Below are 17,928 nucleotides of genomic sequence, written 5' to 3' on the forward strand. Positions count from 1 at the left end.
TAAGGTTTAAACCGGTCTGCACAGAAGTACAACTGTGAAAATAAAATGTGACTGGCAACAGAAAGCTGAACTGATCTAAGTTCAGGACAGATATTTAAGCATGAATTGTGAAGATTTTCAGACTAAATCCAAGGAAAAGTGAGGATGAAAATAAATACAGGAGTTTGTTCACACATTCTCTTCAGACAATAGTTATAATCACAATTCCATTGGCTAATGGAGAATTCCTCAGCTGAATCCCAGTTCTTTAGAGGAGGCTGGATGATCATGACATACTATATGCATAACATTAAATTTGGAACTAGTTACTTTTCTATGAAAAAAGACTTGGGAAAAATTTAATCACTGCATGTATAAATCCATGTGGCTTCTGAAAACACAAGACTAACTTATTTTAACGTGATACTGATGACTGTAATTTTAAAACCTCTGAAGATGTCATTGTAATAACTTGCATCTGCAGCGTTTTGATGCATTTGTATTTGTGCCTAGATAAAGGGATCACTCACACTAATTGATCCTGTGCCCTGTGTTTCACAATTTGCTTTGTTTACATCTCTTTTCCAAAATGACAGATCACGTACATAAAATCCAAGCAGCAGTACATATCGCAGAGTACATTTCTGTAATAAATCTATACCTCTCTTTCAGGACAGAAAATGGTGTCTACTATAATACCTTGACACTTAAATCTTCTAATCCATAACAGAGTAGTCAATAAAGAGATTATTAGTACATAAAAGGATAGTTTATCTGATTAAAAGATGTAATACATTTCAAACAGAAAACATACCCTTCTCAGATAGAAGGAGCTCCAAGAGTTTAAAATGTTACTTTGAAATAGAAAATTACAAACCAAAAAAAGATCAGCATCTTAAACCTTGCAGCTTTCTTTCTTGGAAAGTAAGTAGCTGATGTTCGGAAACTTTCACTAAACTCTCCCCCAAAAGGAAGGTAAATGTAAAAGGCCTGTGAAAAATAAGGTTACTTTGGCTGATAAATAGTGGGTAGCTGTTTTTTTTTGTCTTTGTAACACCTTTCTATGTCTTTCTGCCCTTTAAAATGTTGATCTTGTCTGCTCTTCTATTGTTTAGATCATGAGATGCCTCTCTACAGAGAGGATTAACCACAGGCAGTTGTATTCCAGAATATTCTGCCTTGAGTGGGTATTTTTTGTTCTTAATGGCAAAATTGTGAAGAGTTTTGTACAATAGTCTCATGGGGACAGAAAGGGAGATGTATTTTATATCCTATGCAAAAAACCAATTCCATGGCTGGATTAATATGAATATTACTGGTGCAGAGAACATCTTACATTAGTCCTATTAAATTCAACTGTCTGACTGTCTACATATAAAAATAAAACAAAAAGAGTCGAGTTCAGGGACAGAAAAAAGAGAAAAGAATAAAAATCAATCTCTAAAATCTTATAACCTCTTAGGTACACAGGTGTGTTTCAATGAACTATAGCAGTTTTGGATGATTGGGCTACTGACATTCATAGACTCATACAAAGCTTCGAGAAGAAACTTTATTTCCTGGCGTCTCTATGTGTATCTATAACCTTTGGAGAAAACAGCAGAGCACTTAGAGGATAAAGTATAAAAGAAGCAGCAAACCCAGTGAAAATATGCACTTTATAGACAAAAAAGGAAACAGAATGAGCCAAGAAAATGCACAGCTAAGGAAAAATGATAAAGCTCTACAGCCCCTTTTGATGTCATGCTTTCTGATTTCCCCCTCTTTGCCCTATACAATACATTATTAGGAGATGAACGCATGCACCTTCTTTGCACTTCTGATGCTTGGGATGTAGAAGTTATGTCCATTTTACCGAGCACTCATACCTTGGTATTTGTGTGTTCCCTAATTCATTACCCTGCCGCAGTGCAAACAGTAAGAGTCATGTTATTTTTCAGCACAGCAATATGAAACAATAAACATCAGGGAAACAAGATCAGACATCTACATTTATCTTCTGCCAAGCTTTAGAAAAGTTCATTCTTATCATAATTTGCCAAAAGCCTAAGAAGTTTAACACTTGCTTCTTTATGCTCAGCTATTTAAACTTACCGAGAACAGTGAGAAAAGCCTTGGAAGTTTTGACAGGCATAGTAAATAAAGAGCAGGTGTACTGCCCTTCATCCGACAGAGACACATCGCTGACACTGATACTCAGCTCATGCCATGAAGCTCGGACCAGCTCAATTCTGTTGTCCCTCAGAGCTGAAAAACAAGAATTCATGTTGTAAGGTAAGAAACAGCATATTAACAAAGTGTGGTACGTTACACAAGAGGGTCTACAAAGTAGCCCAGTTATATCATTTCCTAGAATACAGGGATATGGACACAGTTGACTTCATGCATAGTAGTTTGTTTTCTCTGTGGAATAAAGTACAAGAGTTCAGCACACTTTAGAACAGTGTACTGAGTGACTTGTATATAAATGTAGAAACTAAGGGACTTTAGTTACCTTTGTCTTTTCTCTAAAAAAAACAATCATTAACTTTGATTTCTGCCCCCCAGATAGCTTTGTTCAGTGCCTAAACCAACTCTTCCCTAAAATAATTTTCTTTTTCATATATTTACAAATGCGGGCGAATATTGAGAATCCGTTTTCATGTACAAAGAAACTATGCTTTCAACTACAAAGTCTAACATTGCATACCTTGCCTACAGATTTTTCCCACATCCATTACTACTCATATTGAGCTGGAATATCAGATTTCTTGAATGCTGTAAGGGTATATCTTATTATGACTATATCAAAAGTTCCATGCATATATAATATATATAATATAAATATAATATAAATATAAAATATAAAATAAATATAAAGATATTAAATATAATAGAAAGATGTAGTTGCATATAGTGGTTTCACTTTTTTGATTATGACTAAAAATCTGATCTGCTGTCAGAAAATCCTTCCTAACAATTTTGTTTGCGTGAAAATCACTAAGGGAAGAGGAGCAGGTAGAGTGACTTAAATTCAAAATGTAACTTTGAGTAATGCTTTAAAATTTTAAATACTTTAAAGCCTACACTTAGATTAACCCACATTATATATTGAAAAACAGGCAAAACATTCCCAAACATCCCATTTCTCTGCAGTGAAGCTGTTTCGGAAATCTACACATGTTAATCAAGTCATTCACAGCATAGAAATGCTTGCACCATAAATAAGTAAACACTGTAATTCTCCCAAGCAAACAGCAAAAAAGCCTCTAGAACTCAGAAGGTTTTGTTGGATACCTCTAGATTCAAATCTTTGACCTGACAGTACTTCAATCTTCAGTGAGTCTGATTTTATAGTAAGCCTCTGAAAGTCAAAAGTAAAATGGGACTATCATAATTATTTGTGAGAAGAACCAAGACATTCAAGTCTCTAATATTGTTCTTATCCAGCTCTTTCTAAAGACCCTAAAGGCTCTCAGATTTGCTTCTCCTAACATTTATACCTTCCAATGATAAAAACACAGCATTACTGTGCTGCTTTTGCTACTAGATCTGGATGTTTCTGTGCCATTGCAAGGCTCCAAGAGCTGTCAATACAGAAAGATTTACACCAGTATAAGCAGCTAACATAGAATCATAGAATCATAGAATAATTAGGGTTGGAAAGGACCTTAAGATCATCTAGTTCCAACCCCCCTGCCATGGGCAGGGACACCTCACACTAAACCATATCACCCAAGGCCTCATCCAACCTGGCCTTGAACACTGCCAGGGATGGAGCATTCACAACCTCCCTGGGCAACCCATTCCAGTGCCTCACCACCCTAACAGGAAAGAATTTCCTCCTTATATCCAACCTAAACTTCCCCTGTTTAAGTTTTAACCCGTTATCCCTTGTCCTATCACTACAGTCCCTAATGAAGAGTCCCTCCCCAGCATGACAGCTCCTTGGATGGATAAGGAGTCCCTCCCCCAGCACCGAGTGGTCCATCCATCAAATTGATGTCTCTCCAATTTAGAGACAAGGATGTCGTGTGGGACAGTGTCAAACGCTTTGCACAAGTCCAGGTAGATGACATCAGCTGCTCTACCCCTGTCCATCAGTTCCATAGCCCCATCATAGAAGGCCACCAAATTGGTCAGGCAGGATTTCCCCTTAGTGAAGCCATGCTGGCTGTCACCAAGCACCTTGTTGATTTTCATGTGCCTTAGCATGCCATCCAGGAGAATCTGCTCCAAGATTTTGCCAGGCACAGAGATGAGACTGACTGGTCTGTAGTTCCTCGGGTCATCCATTTTCCCCTTCTTGAAAATGGGGGTTATATTTCCCTTTTTTCCAGTCATCGGGAACTTCACCTGACCGCCACGATTTCTCAAATATGATGGCCAGCGGCTTCACAACTTCATTTGCCAGCTCCTTCAGGACCCGTGGATGGATCTCATCAGGATTCATGGACTTGTGCACGTTCAGATTTTTAAGGTGGTTTCGAACCAGATCCCCTCCTACAGTGGGCCCAAGGTCTTCATTCTCACAGTCCCTGCATCTGCCTTCCAAGACTTGGGTGGTTTGGTCAGAGCCTTTGGCAGTGAAGACCGAGGCAAAGAAGTCATTCAGAACCTCAGCCTTCTCCAAATCCTGAGTAGCCAGTTCTCCTGAGAGCTTCCTGAGGGGGCCTACATTTTCCCTAGTCTGTTTTTTATTTGCTATGTACCTGTAGAATCCCTTCCTGTTATCTTTAATACCTCTAGCTAAGTTTAATTCTAACTGGGCCTTAGCTTTCCTAACCTGGTCCCTAGCTTCCTGGACAACATCCCTGTACTCTTCCCATGCCACCTGTCCTTGCTTCCACTTATTATAAGCCTCTTTTTCCATTTGAATTTTCCTCAGCAGCTCCTTATCCACCCAAGGAGGTCTTCTGGCCCTCCTGCTGCACTTCCTTCTGGTTGGGATGCAACACTCCTGAGCTTGTAGCAGGTGATCCTTGAATATCAGCTAACAGTCTCGAGACCCCCTGCCCTCTAGGGCTGTATCCCATGGAACCTTACTAAGCAGGTTCCTGAAGAGCCCAAAGTCTGCTCTTTTGAAGTCCAGAGCAGTGAGCTTGCTGCACGCTCTTCTCACTGTCCTGAGGATCTCAAATTCAAGCATCTCATGATCGCTGCATCCAAGGCTGCCCTGGAGAGTCACATTTCCAACAAGCCCTTCCCTGTTGGTGAGCACGAGGTCAAGCACGGCACCTCTCCTCTATTACTTGCAGAAGGAAGTTGTCTTCTACACAGTCGAGGAACCTCCTGGATTGCTTGCTCCAGGCCGTACCGTCCTTCCAACAGATGTCACCATGAGAACAAGGGCCTGCGAGCGTGAGGCTTTTCCTATCCGTCTATGGAGTGCTTCATCCACAGGTTCTCCTTGATCAGGTGGTCTGTAACAGATGCCCACAGTAATGTCTCCCATAGCTATATTCCCTTTAACCCTGACCCACAAACTCTCTATTGACTGCTCACCTGTCCCCAGACAGAGTTCCATACTCTCCAGCCTATCCCTAACATAAAGGGCAACTCTCCCTCCCTGCCTGCCAGGCCTGTCTTTTCTAAAGAGCCTGTAACCTTCCATCCCAACACTCCAGTCATAGGAGCCATCCCACCATGTTTCTGTGATGCCTATTATATCATACCCCCATAGACATGCACACACGTCTAATTCCTCTTGTTTGTTCCCCATGCTACGGGCATTTGTATAGAGGCATCTGAGCCAAGCGCCAACTGAAGCCGGCTCATTGGCTGGAGCGGCTGGGTTATCTCTGCATTGCTCCGAGCATTTATTATAGGTTCTGGCAACTGACTGGATGTGTTGGAATGGAATGATGCCCCCCTCCCCTAACACATCTAGTTTAAAGCCTCCTTGACCAGTCTGGCAAGCCTCCTACCAAAACCGCTCTTTCCCTTCTTTAGAGCAGCTCCACCAGCCCCCACTAGACCTGGCCTACAAGCTTGGGTCCCATGTTCAAGACACCCAAACCCCTGACTATGACACCACCCTTCTAACCAGTTATTAACCTGGCTAATCCTCCTAGCTTTTTTTAGGTCCTCCCCTGTACCCTGGAGAATTGATGAAAAGACCACCTGAGCTCCAGAGCCCCTGACCACCTCCCCCAGGGCTCTGTAGTCCTTCTTTATGTTCCCCAGGCTACTACTATCTATGTCCCTAGCACCCACATGTATCACCAGGAGTGGGTAATAGTCCGTGGGATTTACTAGAGCAGGCAGCCTCTCTGCCACATCCCTGATCCGTGCCCCCGGTAGGCAACACACGCCCCTTGAGACAGGGTCTGGCCGGCAGACGAGTGCTTCTGTCCCTTTCAGTGTCGAGTCCCCTACTACTACGACCCGCCGCTTTTTCCTAGCAGCACCAGTAGAGATCTTTACCAGGGCATCAGCCGGCTGTTTCTGGCTCGACTGCGTTTCCTCATTAGCCCCCTGCAGGACAGCAAAGCTGTTCTGCGTGGGGACAGGGGATTTAGGGGGAAGCCCCTTGCTTTTGGTTGTCCTTTGCCTTCTTTTTTTCATTGTTTTTTTTTTTTTTTGTCACTAATTCCCAGCTTCCCAGGTTAACGGCCTCCTTCTTTCCTTCATAAGGCAGAGGTGAGGCTCGAGGCCCCTGCACAGTTTGGGCCAGGAGCAAGCACTCCTGCTTCCTCTCAGCTTCCCTGACATCCCGCAGTCTATTAACAGCGTCCCGCAGCTCAGCCCCTGCTGCAGGAGCACCTCCACCAGGGAGCACCGAGTGCAGCCCTGCCCATTGAGCACCCTCCCCTCACCAGACCAGTGCAGGCACTCTCCTCTCTACACCCCGAGCTCTGCACTGCAGCCTCCCCTCTCATCGGCTCTGTCTGGCACATGAAGATTCAGCAAAAATGTCACTTGAATTTGTTGCCTTCTAAGGCTCCCATTCAGGTTTCTTTACAGTGATCTCAAGCTGAATTCCTTGGCTACTTCAGGGTAGACCTGATAAAGCTCGACTTACTCTCTGCAGGGTTTGATGACCGGAAGGTGACAGCTTAAGCAGATCTAACATACAAGCATGCCGGTAACTGCTAGAAGGCCCATCAAAGTGACTGAGATTGTGTGTAACATTCAGAAAATAAGTCAGATATCTTCTGGCCAGCCACAACAAGAAATAAATAATTACGTAGTATGTAATTTAAACAGCATATAATGATTGAAAATAGATGCAACATTAAAGCAAGCAAGCAAGCAAAACAAAAGCCACAAAATGAGAAACTACATGTATACCAATATACTGACATAACAGCCAAAAAAACAAGCTCAAGAAAACAAAAAGCACACAGAAGCAGGCTTCTACCAGCCCAAATAGCAGGCAAAGCTGATGACTGCTTTACTAGCCAAAAGTCCTCACAGCAGTGAAGCTGTTGCTGTCTCCATGGAAGTAGATGGGGACTCAGAATTCCTTTCTCAGCTTTTCAATTCTAGTCAGATGCCAACTGAGCAGACATAGAAAAGGCAGTTTCACATCACTGATCTCTCATAAAAAAATAATTTTCAAAATGACCCAGTGCTTCCACATGGTTTGATTATCACCACACCCAGATATACATCAACTGGAGATCAGCACAGGAAATGGAAAAACACCCAAAGAAAACCACCCAACCTCCCCTCAGCACCTCATAATTTAGAAATGGTGACTTTTGCCTCCCCTTAGTCAGAAACAATTTAAAAAATAATGCAGTGTATCATCTTACATCGTATTTTATTTTGTTATAATTTTCAATTGCTACTGCCTTGTGATAAAGATTTATGTAGCTGTTGAAACATTTTTTTATAGCTGGGCAATGTGCAGAATTTCATGCACTAAAAAGAACTGTAATGAACGCCACTTGAGCACAAATGGTCTACAGATGATGCCAACAGCACACCATTTTGATCCTACTGGTAGAGAAAAAAGCAACTGAAATATAAACCACTTGCATCATCTACATTCCTGCTGCTCTCCTTCCTCATTTCCTCCCCTCCACAACTTCTTTAACCTTTGTACAACACAGAAACTTCACCTCAGTTTGCTGAAAAACTGGTAAAAACAACCACTAATCAAGAGCTGAGATCAGATGGTCCAGATTTCAGCCCAGAGTGATTTTTTATTGAAAGAACATAGAGTTTTGTAATGGAAATACCAACACAGAGCCGTTGCAAAAAAATGCTGTAAATAGCACTGACATAATACTCCTCTGCAGGAAAGCAGTTTGTCAGAAGCATTTTTATAAGTGCTAAGTTTAAATGCAATTAATTATCTGTGCCATCAATTTCAAACCTAAACATCTGTAAGCCTTCCTGCCTGAACATATTTGACAGCAAACCAATGAGAAAACTCTACTGCTATTGCTTAGACAAGGCAAGCACCTAGGTGGAGTCTTTGTAGAGTCTCATTTTCAAACTTTATTCCTACATCCATGTCTATATCCTTAGGTATATCTGTTCAGAAAGACACCAGATCCTCTTATGAAACCGACAGCTGTGATAGATGCCAGATGTTCTCTTTTTATTTATTTATTTAATTTCAGTGTTAAGTGCATTTTGCTAAAAGGGTGAAGCTGGATGAGAGAAAAAGTGCCCGCCTAACTGCCTAGTCCTTGCTTTCTCACCCTGGGACAGGGGGTACGGGGTGGCTGCTCCCTTGGGACAGCAAATGGAACAGTTGGTGGCACAGGAGAAGTCAGGAGTACTTCTAGCCAGCTAACAATATCTCCAGGCATGAAGACTTGAGAGGCACAGGGGTCTTGCACATGGGATATTAAACCCTTGCCAAGCCTGGCTGACAGAGCAAAGAAGCCTGTGGAGCCTGAACACAAGCCGGCTACTGAAAAATATCAAATGACAAGTAAAAGCTTGGAGGAGAAGACATTCTTCTCAAGGGGCTGGTGGATGGCAAGGAGATTTATTTACAATACCCTGCATTTGATCTCTTTCAGCAGATCTGAGTTCTTAAAGTCTGATCCCATCTAGTTTATTATTCTCTATTTAAAGGATATGAGCTTCAAAAGCTTTCTGTCAGCTTTTTGACTGCTCTTTCTTTGAAGTGATAATTGCCCCAGCCAGGGCAATTTTACAAGGTTAAAGCCAACTTGAGGCTCTACCATAGTAGTTTAAACAAAGTACCACAAACGTTCTCTCTTATTTAATTAACATCTGGAAACAAAGAAATAGAATACGTATGGGAACATTCTGCATGAATTTGCAGTGTGATACACACTAATAAATGGATTTCCTATATACTGAAATGTCCATGCAATACAAACAGCAGCAAAAGTCTCTGGCTCCCCACAAAAGGCAGCAGGAAACAGCAAGCTTCTTTTTAAAGCGTCTCATACTAAAATATAGTTCCTATGTTGCACCCAGGAGACAGTATTTATTCCTTCACTTTTTAAGAAGCTTATACGAACAACTCCGTTTGTATTCCATGGGTAGTTTCTGAGTATTACTTATTGTGGTAGTGAGTAGGCAGCTCAGGTAAGCACAGAAATGGAAGTTTCGTTCTTAAAGACTCTACAAGCTCCGTCCTCACTTAACTTGCATGCTTTCCTTGCCTCGCTCCTACAAGAAATGTAATTGCATTGTAAATTCCAATATGCCCTAAGTACTTTATTTCAGTTTTCTGTAATTTCCAGGCACATACGATGTAGTTAATTTGCAAGGTATGAAATAATTATGCATAAAATACTTGTTCCTAAGCAGACACACTTCATTTACTTTACCTGTCATTCTCCTTTTCTGTGGAAAAGATTTCCTTTCAGAATGTTTTCTGGCACAGAAACAAGCAACCTTGAAATCTGCATAGTTTAGGTTCTTATGAGTAACAGATATAGGCGTGTAGGTCAGCTGCATTAATTAGCAATTGTTGAGACCAAAGACCACTGCAATAAAATGGTCCCTTGTTCCCAGTCCCAAATACCTGTCCTTTATTATTTTCAGAGAAAAGCAGAATAATCATATGAAGTCATGTAGTGAAAACTTGCAATAGGAATTATATCAAAGAGGGAAAAGTAACTTGCAAATTCACACTGTCATGAAAAAAAAGAAAGAAGAAGCCATATTTCATACGGGGCAGAAAAAGCAGTTGGACCTGTTATTTGTAGTAGCCAGAGAGTAGCATCTCTAATGCTATTTCTCTGAAATGGCTACATTTTACTAGTATTTTGAGTTACATACTTGAAGAATAAGGGGAAGAAAAAACAAAAAAACAAACGAAACAACAGCCCCCCCAAATCCTCCAGAGTAACTTGCAGTTGTTTTGACAATACTAACTTGACATATGCTGCTATCCGGGGATTCACTCGATGAAGTTTTCTTCTTTATGTTAGAGCTGTTACCTCTGTCATGGGAATAATGTGACCATTAGCTGGAACCAGAAAGATGTCTGATACTCTACAGGTCGTGCTAAACTCCCAGAAATTTAGTACTTGTGACACAGAAACAATCCCCGATTTTCAGGGTCCGACTTTCTGAATGCAGTACCATCATCAAATCGGAAGTCGATTTCAAAGGATTTATATTGTGTTTCCAGATATACCAGGATATACTTGAGAAGACCTTTTGATTTGCTCCTAATTAATTCAGTACATGAAAATGCCTATAGGGATGATCTAACAGCACTCGCTTCTAGTTGTATATCAAAATCTGTCAGGCCACAGACCACCACCAGGGAAGGAAACTTAAAGAGACAGAAGGGAAATATACAGGAAAACAAACTATTACTATGTTGAGTCTTCTAAGCCTTCATACTTCTATTCAAAACATTTCAACGTCCTTTAAAAAAATCATATACTGATTATTCTGTTGCTGTATGAACAGTTTACCCATTTCCAACTGATACACAGTTATCCTATTGATGTCAAACCTATCTAGTAGGTACTTGCATAGCATCTGAACTCCTAATATTTTAAAACTTGCCAACTATTTGTATGTGGAAAGAAAATCCTTTCCCTTCCTCTTTCATTTCCAGTCACACAATCTGATTATTTTCATACAGGGACAGATACAAGGCTAGGGTGGCAGCGTGGATATTCAGTAATCACGTTTTCCATTTCTTCATGTGGTGAGGCCATTTTTACCTCTCACTGGAAATGAACATTGCTTCTGTGAAAATATCACTTTTGCTTTTATTACCAGCTGGTCATGATTCCAACAGTGTCCAAAGGTCAGAAAGGCAGCTGATCTCTTAATCAGTCTAGAGCCATGACAGGTCTCAGTACTGGCACAGAAACGCTGCAATTGAGTCTGCTTTCACAGTCAGAGAGAAAGGCACTTGGTAAATACATTAGAAGTTTCTATTCAACCTATTAGATTGGTCGACGTATGTACCATTGGAGTCCTTTAAAGATGACATAATTCATAAGTAAAGCTAGCAGAAATAACAAAACCTGAAGGTCACAGATCTTTGTGATCTGTATGAAGAGATCTTTGGCTAATTGGCTGTAAACAGTATTCTGCTTGATATTTAGTATACCTTGTTACATTTAGAATATCTGTATTTGCATATATATAATTTATGTATAACTTAGTGCATTCTGTTAGATATTCAGTATATCTGTAGACACATGATGATTTTTCCCCCATTAGGAAAGTGATCACCAGCACAAACTGAGCTCAAACAGAGATTCCAAACTGCATCTTTTTGTTCTGCATCCCTCAGATGCTGTGGATATGTCAACTTCACTGAATTTTCCAGCCCATTAATGTATTTACTTATTAAATTCAGGGCATCACTGAGTTTCGTAGAAGGTGTTAGGTAAGGTTTTTGAAACGGAAGAACAGCATAACAATCCTCGAAGATTAGTTTCATTCATTTCAATGCATTTCTCTTTATGAACCCTTCTTAAATACTCGGTAATCAAAAGGAAGAAACAACGGGGTCAATAAGAATACATTTCTTCTACCTCTAATCATCTGGTCATCTTCTACTTTATGCTCTGGCTTGCATAAGCAAAGACTATACTGTTTTCAGCTCAGAAATACTTTTGAAATCTTTCATTAGCTTATTTAGAGAGAAATCTCCATCAGCAACCTGCTTCTCCCTGTTATATCTTTCAGATTTTTTTGCATGTTGGATAATGCATACGTCAAGGAGTACAGCAAACTGCCTTTATTAAAAGAGATGCTGACAGTCTCACTGAAGGATCTTCTCTGTGCTTACTGCCTTGAAAAGGCCAAAGCACTGGGGAACCAGAACCTGTTCATACAGTGTTATCCATTATTTATCAGGGTGAGCTGTATTTAAAGAAAAGCCTTAGATGCTTATAAAGAAAATCCAAAAAGCAAGGTAATTTCTTCAGTGAGACAACAACAATTCCTACAATATGGATAAAATGAAAACAGTCTAAGGTGACTTAGAACGATTTATGATCTTGAGCACATCTGCTAAGTGAGGTTTCTCCAACTGTTGCCAACTGACAGAAGAAGGCCAGGATGATTATATGCCCTTCATGAATGGAATAAATATGGTAAAACTTTCCTGCATGCCGTATTTTCTGCATCAAGCTACATTTTCTCTCACAATCATTTTCTGTATTCTCTTCAGTTTCTCTCTTCTGAATATTAACGAAACTTGGCAATGCACAAAAGAAGAACTTGCCTTTTATGGTGCTTATAATGCCTGGGTTTGGTCCTAAAGAGGCACTACATGTATGTTTGACTTGTCACTTGAAAATCATAAGGATGACATTTATTGTCTAAGCATGTCTTAGAAGATCTGCCTCACTTTCACATAAGAAATTTAAGTTTCAAGTCCTTCCAAAACATACAGGTTTTGAACTTTGAAGACGCTTTATTGTTTTGGTATAATGTTTAACTGTGCCCCCCCAGAATAAAACAAAAGTCACATTAGTCTTTGTCTTACAAGGTCTGCTCGTTTGGTTCCCTTTGCAAAGGGGAATTACAAGATTTCCTATTATATTAATGTATCTGGACATGTGCCACAGCACGGTAGCCTATCAAATCTCTAAAATCATACTTCTCAAATGTGCAGCTACAAAAACTAAAATTGCAGAATGATCTGGCAAGGTTAGAGATGGTCAGAATTAAAATAAATTAAATAGATAAAAGTAATTGGTAATATTATATAGCAAGTTGGAGACTGATATTTTGAAAGCAATAATACAGGAAAGAAGCCCTCAGGATTACAGAGGAAATTACTTAACTATGTGTTCAAATGCAGCACCACTCTAAAAACGATGAATCCTATTCTGGGTTGTACTGATCCTGGCAATTATGGTAAAAGGCAAAACTAATGCTACAATATTCCAAAACTGCATACATCATACTGTGTTATATATGGTAAATTACAGACAGAAACAGGCTCTCAGTTGGGAAGGTAATTTCTGAAAGCCTAATGATGGACTACTAGTGCATAATACTACAGAAATGAAAATAATACAATGGAAAGCTGTAATAACAGTCCATACCTACCAAAGAAAATACTAATAGAAGTTAGATTTCACACACACTTTTGAGGGTAATACTGAAAACACAAACCAGTCTCTCTTAGGCTAATGAGAGTTCATTGTAAATGAGAAATACTAGATAATGATATTATTGAAAGAGAAGGGATAAATAAATGCTGATCCTCTTGTAAACTAAAACAAAGGTACATGGATTTCCAAGTTTGCTCTTCCGTGAAGACCAGAGCAGGCAATTTCTCCTCATGCTACTGATGTTGATACTAATTACTGTGTTAGCAGTACTTAAATGATTGCTGACCAAAGCAGAGTAAAGCTTGTTTAGGTATTAAAAACTGTCTAGCTAAACAGCAGAGAGCTCTGCTAAGACAGTCTACATATTTTAAAGAACATCAGTTACAGTATACTCACTTTTTCCTCAAGAGACTGCACTTTACAGTCACTGCTGGTGACTCTCATGTGCTGCCTTTATCTTTGGAAGCAAGGAATCCTAAAGGGTGGGGAACACAGAATAACTGGAAATCCAGTTTCTCCTCAAACAGCCTATGTGCATTATGTTTTTCATATGGGTCTGCAGCTTACCATGTCTTAAGGTAGCTGCGTAACTGTATAACTGAAAGTTGAAAGCTGCATGAATGCATAACTGAATTATACCTGTCTTTCTCTAACCTTGTGGATGACGATATTACAGCTCTGCTCATTCCCTAGATAAACTTAATGATTCCATCATCCTGCAAATGTTTTTAGTGGCATGAATAAGAAATACTCATGGTGGAGTCACGCTGATGGTATTGCTTCAGATTTCTTGGAAAGTCACAGTCTTCTAATTTCTATAGCATGCAGCCCTAGTCAAACATATTATCTCAGCAGAATTTGGGGAGACTTCCTCACTTATTACTGATCTAAGAGAAATCTCTCTCCAAGTGAGAACAGCTATAAGATGCTCCTGTTCCTTCTGCACTTCTGGATCATTTATGTAGATGCATAAATTAACATCATTCTTCCTGTAGCAGATGGCTACATTGGCTAGACATGTAGTAGGAATACTCATTCATGCTAACCACATTAAGAAGTCAGACTCCCTAAACTCCTGCTGCAGTCAGTGGAGCAAGACAGCTTCCTCCAGAGGCCAATTAAGAACAGGTCACTGCCTTGAAAATATTACAGAACCTGAACAAACCAGCAAAAAAATCATCAATGATTGATGTGTGCATCTGCAATAAATCCAGCAACTGATTCTAATACCAATGTAGAATCAAATACTAATGTATATATCAATACCAAAGATATTAGTGTGTTAGTGATGGCTTGCAGATCTCACTATTGAGGGAATTGAAATATGGAACAAAGTATCAGGAGAGATCTGAGATAAGGCTAGTGCAATTCCAGAGAGGACTCTCAGAAACCTCTTTGGTGGTTTTAACATCTTTAATGATACAGCCCCTTAAAGTTTTATGAGGTCTCTCATATAGCCTAGCAGCAGATAATCTACCTCTGAACCACAAGAACACAGATGCTTCCTCTTCTGTGGAAGAGGAAGGTGTACTCTGAAGGAAACTATTAATGAGAAATAGTGATGGAAATAGATAATTAAGGGATGAGAGCATCTCTCATACAAGTGGTGACTGAGAGACTTGGATTGCTTAGTATGAAGAAGCACCAAGTCATGAACTTAAACCAAATTCAAAAGAAAAAAAATGGGTAGCAGAACATTCTAGATCTCTAATTTTCTGAGTAACCTGCTCTAATTGAACATAGCTGGAGAAAAAAAGTTGGAGTAGGTGACCTCCAGAGGTACTTTCTGATGTGAAACATTCTGTGATCTTGTGATTCTAGATGGTTTTGGGGTAAAGAACCTCTTTATCACAAAATTCAGTAATGTGACCAATCCTGAAACACTAACAAAAAACCCCTTTGGTGGATATTCACTAAGATTAATCTTCTTTAGCTTTTCCCAAGTGATTTTCTCCTCATGGAGGTTTTGGATTTGTACTTAGTTTCTGCAAATATGCTTCTTGTGCAGCAACACAATACCTGGAGCACAGAGAGGTGGTCAGACGTATTCACCAAGTACTACAGAATATTATTTGGAAGAAAACCACAAATATTTGACACACAATGGCACAGTGTGTCAATATTGACAGCTGCACTGAATAAAAACTCTACTATGAATAAAGGCATTATTTAACAATCGACACTGGCAGTAATAGATGCATGGAAACGTGCTACCATTGGTAGCATTTATTCTTGCTATTTGACATTTTGGGGGCCATTCACATGCACTGGATATATCTGATTATACTAGAAGAAACTTGTCCGTGGACAAAAAACAGCTGAATACATCATGGCTTTTGCATTTAAAAAAATATTGCAGGAATTTCCTTTTTTTAAAAATTGGGGGAAAATATTCTTCTGGTTGTTTCTTTCTGCAGCTCAAATTGCAGAAGTAGGTAAAGGACTGAAGCCATTAATTTGACACAGAAATTATATATATTGAGTAACTACCATTTACAGCTACACAGCTAGAGAATGCTACTTACCACTCTGTCCTGGGTTCAGCAGTAGCAGTCATTTTTCTCCTCCTTGGTAGCTGGTGCAGTGCAATGTTTTGACTTTCAGCTCGGGAACAGAGCTGATAACAAGCGATGTTTTGGTTTGGCCAAGGACTTTGTGGGCCTCATGCTCTGCCAGGGAGGAGGGGAAGCCAGGAGGAAGCAGAGACAGGACACCTGACCCAAACTGACCAAAGAGGTATTCCATACCACAGCACGTCATGCCCAGGATGTAACTGGGAGTTAGCCGGAAGGGCTGGGAGACTGCAGGGTTGGAGGAGTTATCGGTTGGCTGGTGGTGAGATGATGTATTCTCTTCCCTTGTTATTTCCTTTATCATTATTATCATTGGTGGTAGCAGTAGTGATTTGTGTTATACCTTAGTTACTAAACTGTTCTTATCTCAACCCGTGGGAGTTGCATTCTTTTTGATTCTCCTCTCCGTCCCTCCGAGAGCAGGGGGAGGGCAAGAAAAGGGGGGGAAGTGAGCGAACGAGTTACCTGACTGGGTTTAAACCACGACACACTCACACTTAAAACAGATGATTAATAATGCTGGTTCTCATACTACACTTTTCACAACTGGTATAGTCTGAAGACTGATAAAGAAACCACCATAACAAACCTGTCTTCAGTTTATTAGCTCTGAAGGACATATCTTTATATCATAATTGTCAAATGAATATTTTAAAATTGCATGGAGTTGTTCCAGTGTTAACTCCTTTTTGTGGCTATTTTTAATACACTGTAAATCACTTAAGAATTGGAGACAGTCTAAGAAGTGTTTTTTAATTTACTGTGTACTACTGAATTGTATGTAGTAGATCAAGAGTGACTTCCAGTTCTGCTTCACAAGCTGGCTGAGACATGGCATCAGCAAAGGAGGTATTTGGCCTTCAGGGCAGTGAATGTAACTCTACTCTTTCTTGAGCTCATCAACAAAGTGCCTGTCAACGGACATTAATTGCACATTTGGATGATAGTATGTTCACAGCATCCCATGTAACAGAGAGTGATGAAGTAACAATCTGCAACACTGGATACATTAATGTTTTTGGTTTCTAATTTATAATATACCATTTTTAATTATACCGTATCCTTGATTCCTCCTTCCAACTCATCTCTTCACTTTAGAGCTGATTCAGTTAATTCCTTTTTACCTAGCTACTCAACTTTTTCCTTCTCTCCAGGCACAAAATTTAAGATCTCATTTTAAAATTACTTAGAAAAATAAACCTGTTGTCTACACACCTGACTTTCTTTTCCCATCTTACTCCTGGTAGACTCAACAGTTCTGGAAAAAAATCAGGTATCTAATCCACATTCTCCAGTACACAGCAGTGGTTTTGATTCTGTTTTTCATTTGCTTGCAAACTCTGTTTGCCAAGTTTGATGCTTTCCTCAGATCCTTCTCTTGTCCTTCTTTAATCAGGGTGTTTCCAAATTCTTCAATCAAAACTTCTTAAATCAAATTTCATGTTTAATTTTTTTCCCCTATAACCGCCTTTAGTATACACACTATATGCTTATCTTCGAAGAGACAATATTTGTCCTGCCTTGCTGATTTCGTCCTTTCCTGATTTTTATTATTCTTATTCTTCATTCTGCGAGGTGTCCCTGTCCATGGCAGGGGGGTTGGAACTTGATGATCTTAAGGTCCTTTCCAACCCAAGCCATTCTATGATTCTATGATTCATCTTCCTTCCTTCTTTTTCTTTGAAATCTTTCCTGACTGTACACATATGTGGGTGTCACCACTCCTTGGAATAAACTGTCTTTGACTCCACTTATTCCTCCATCTAGTCTTTTCCCCTTCTCCTCATCAATTTTTAAATTGTTAACCTGTTGGCATCTCTCTTAGTAACACTTTCCCCATTTTTTGTACTAAATAATTTTGTTTCTTTTGTGTGATAGGTAATTTCTCCATGACAATGAGGCTGCTAAAAGAAATT

At 39.8% G+C, this 17,928-nt stretch overlaps 1 protein-coding gene across 3 annotated transcripts in view; it reads right to left on the minus strand.

The window, feature by feature from the left end:
- Window positions 1-17,928, minus strand: part of CADM2 (cell adhesion molecule 2) — a 635,987-nt gene that overhangs the window by 124,413 nt on the left and 493,646 nt on the right. For all 3 annotated transcript variants that reach the window (XM_062610057.1, XM_062610056.1, XM_062610058.1), the window contains one exon: window positions 2,074-2,226. In XM_062610057.1, the coding sequence (XP_062466041.1) occupies window positions 2,074-2,226 (153 nt within the window). The remainder of the gene's footprint in view (window positions 1-2,073; window positions 2,227-17,928) is intronic.

This window comes from Pezoporus occidentalis, unplaced genomic scaffold (assembly GCF_034315485.1).
Source record: "Pezoporus occidentalis ecotype Australia unplaced genomic scaffold, CSIRO_AGI_Poc_V1 ctg143, whole genome shotgun sequence".
Classification (NCBI taxonomy): Eukaryota; Metazoa; Chordata; class Aves; order Psittaciformes; family Psittacidae; genus Pezoporus; species Pezoporus occidentalis.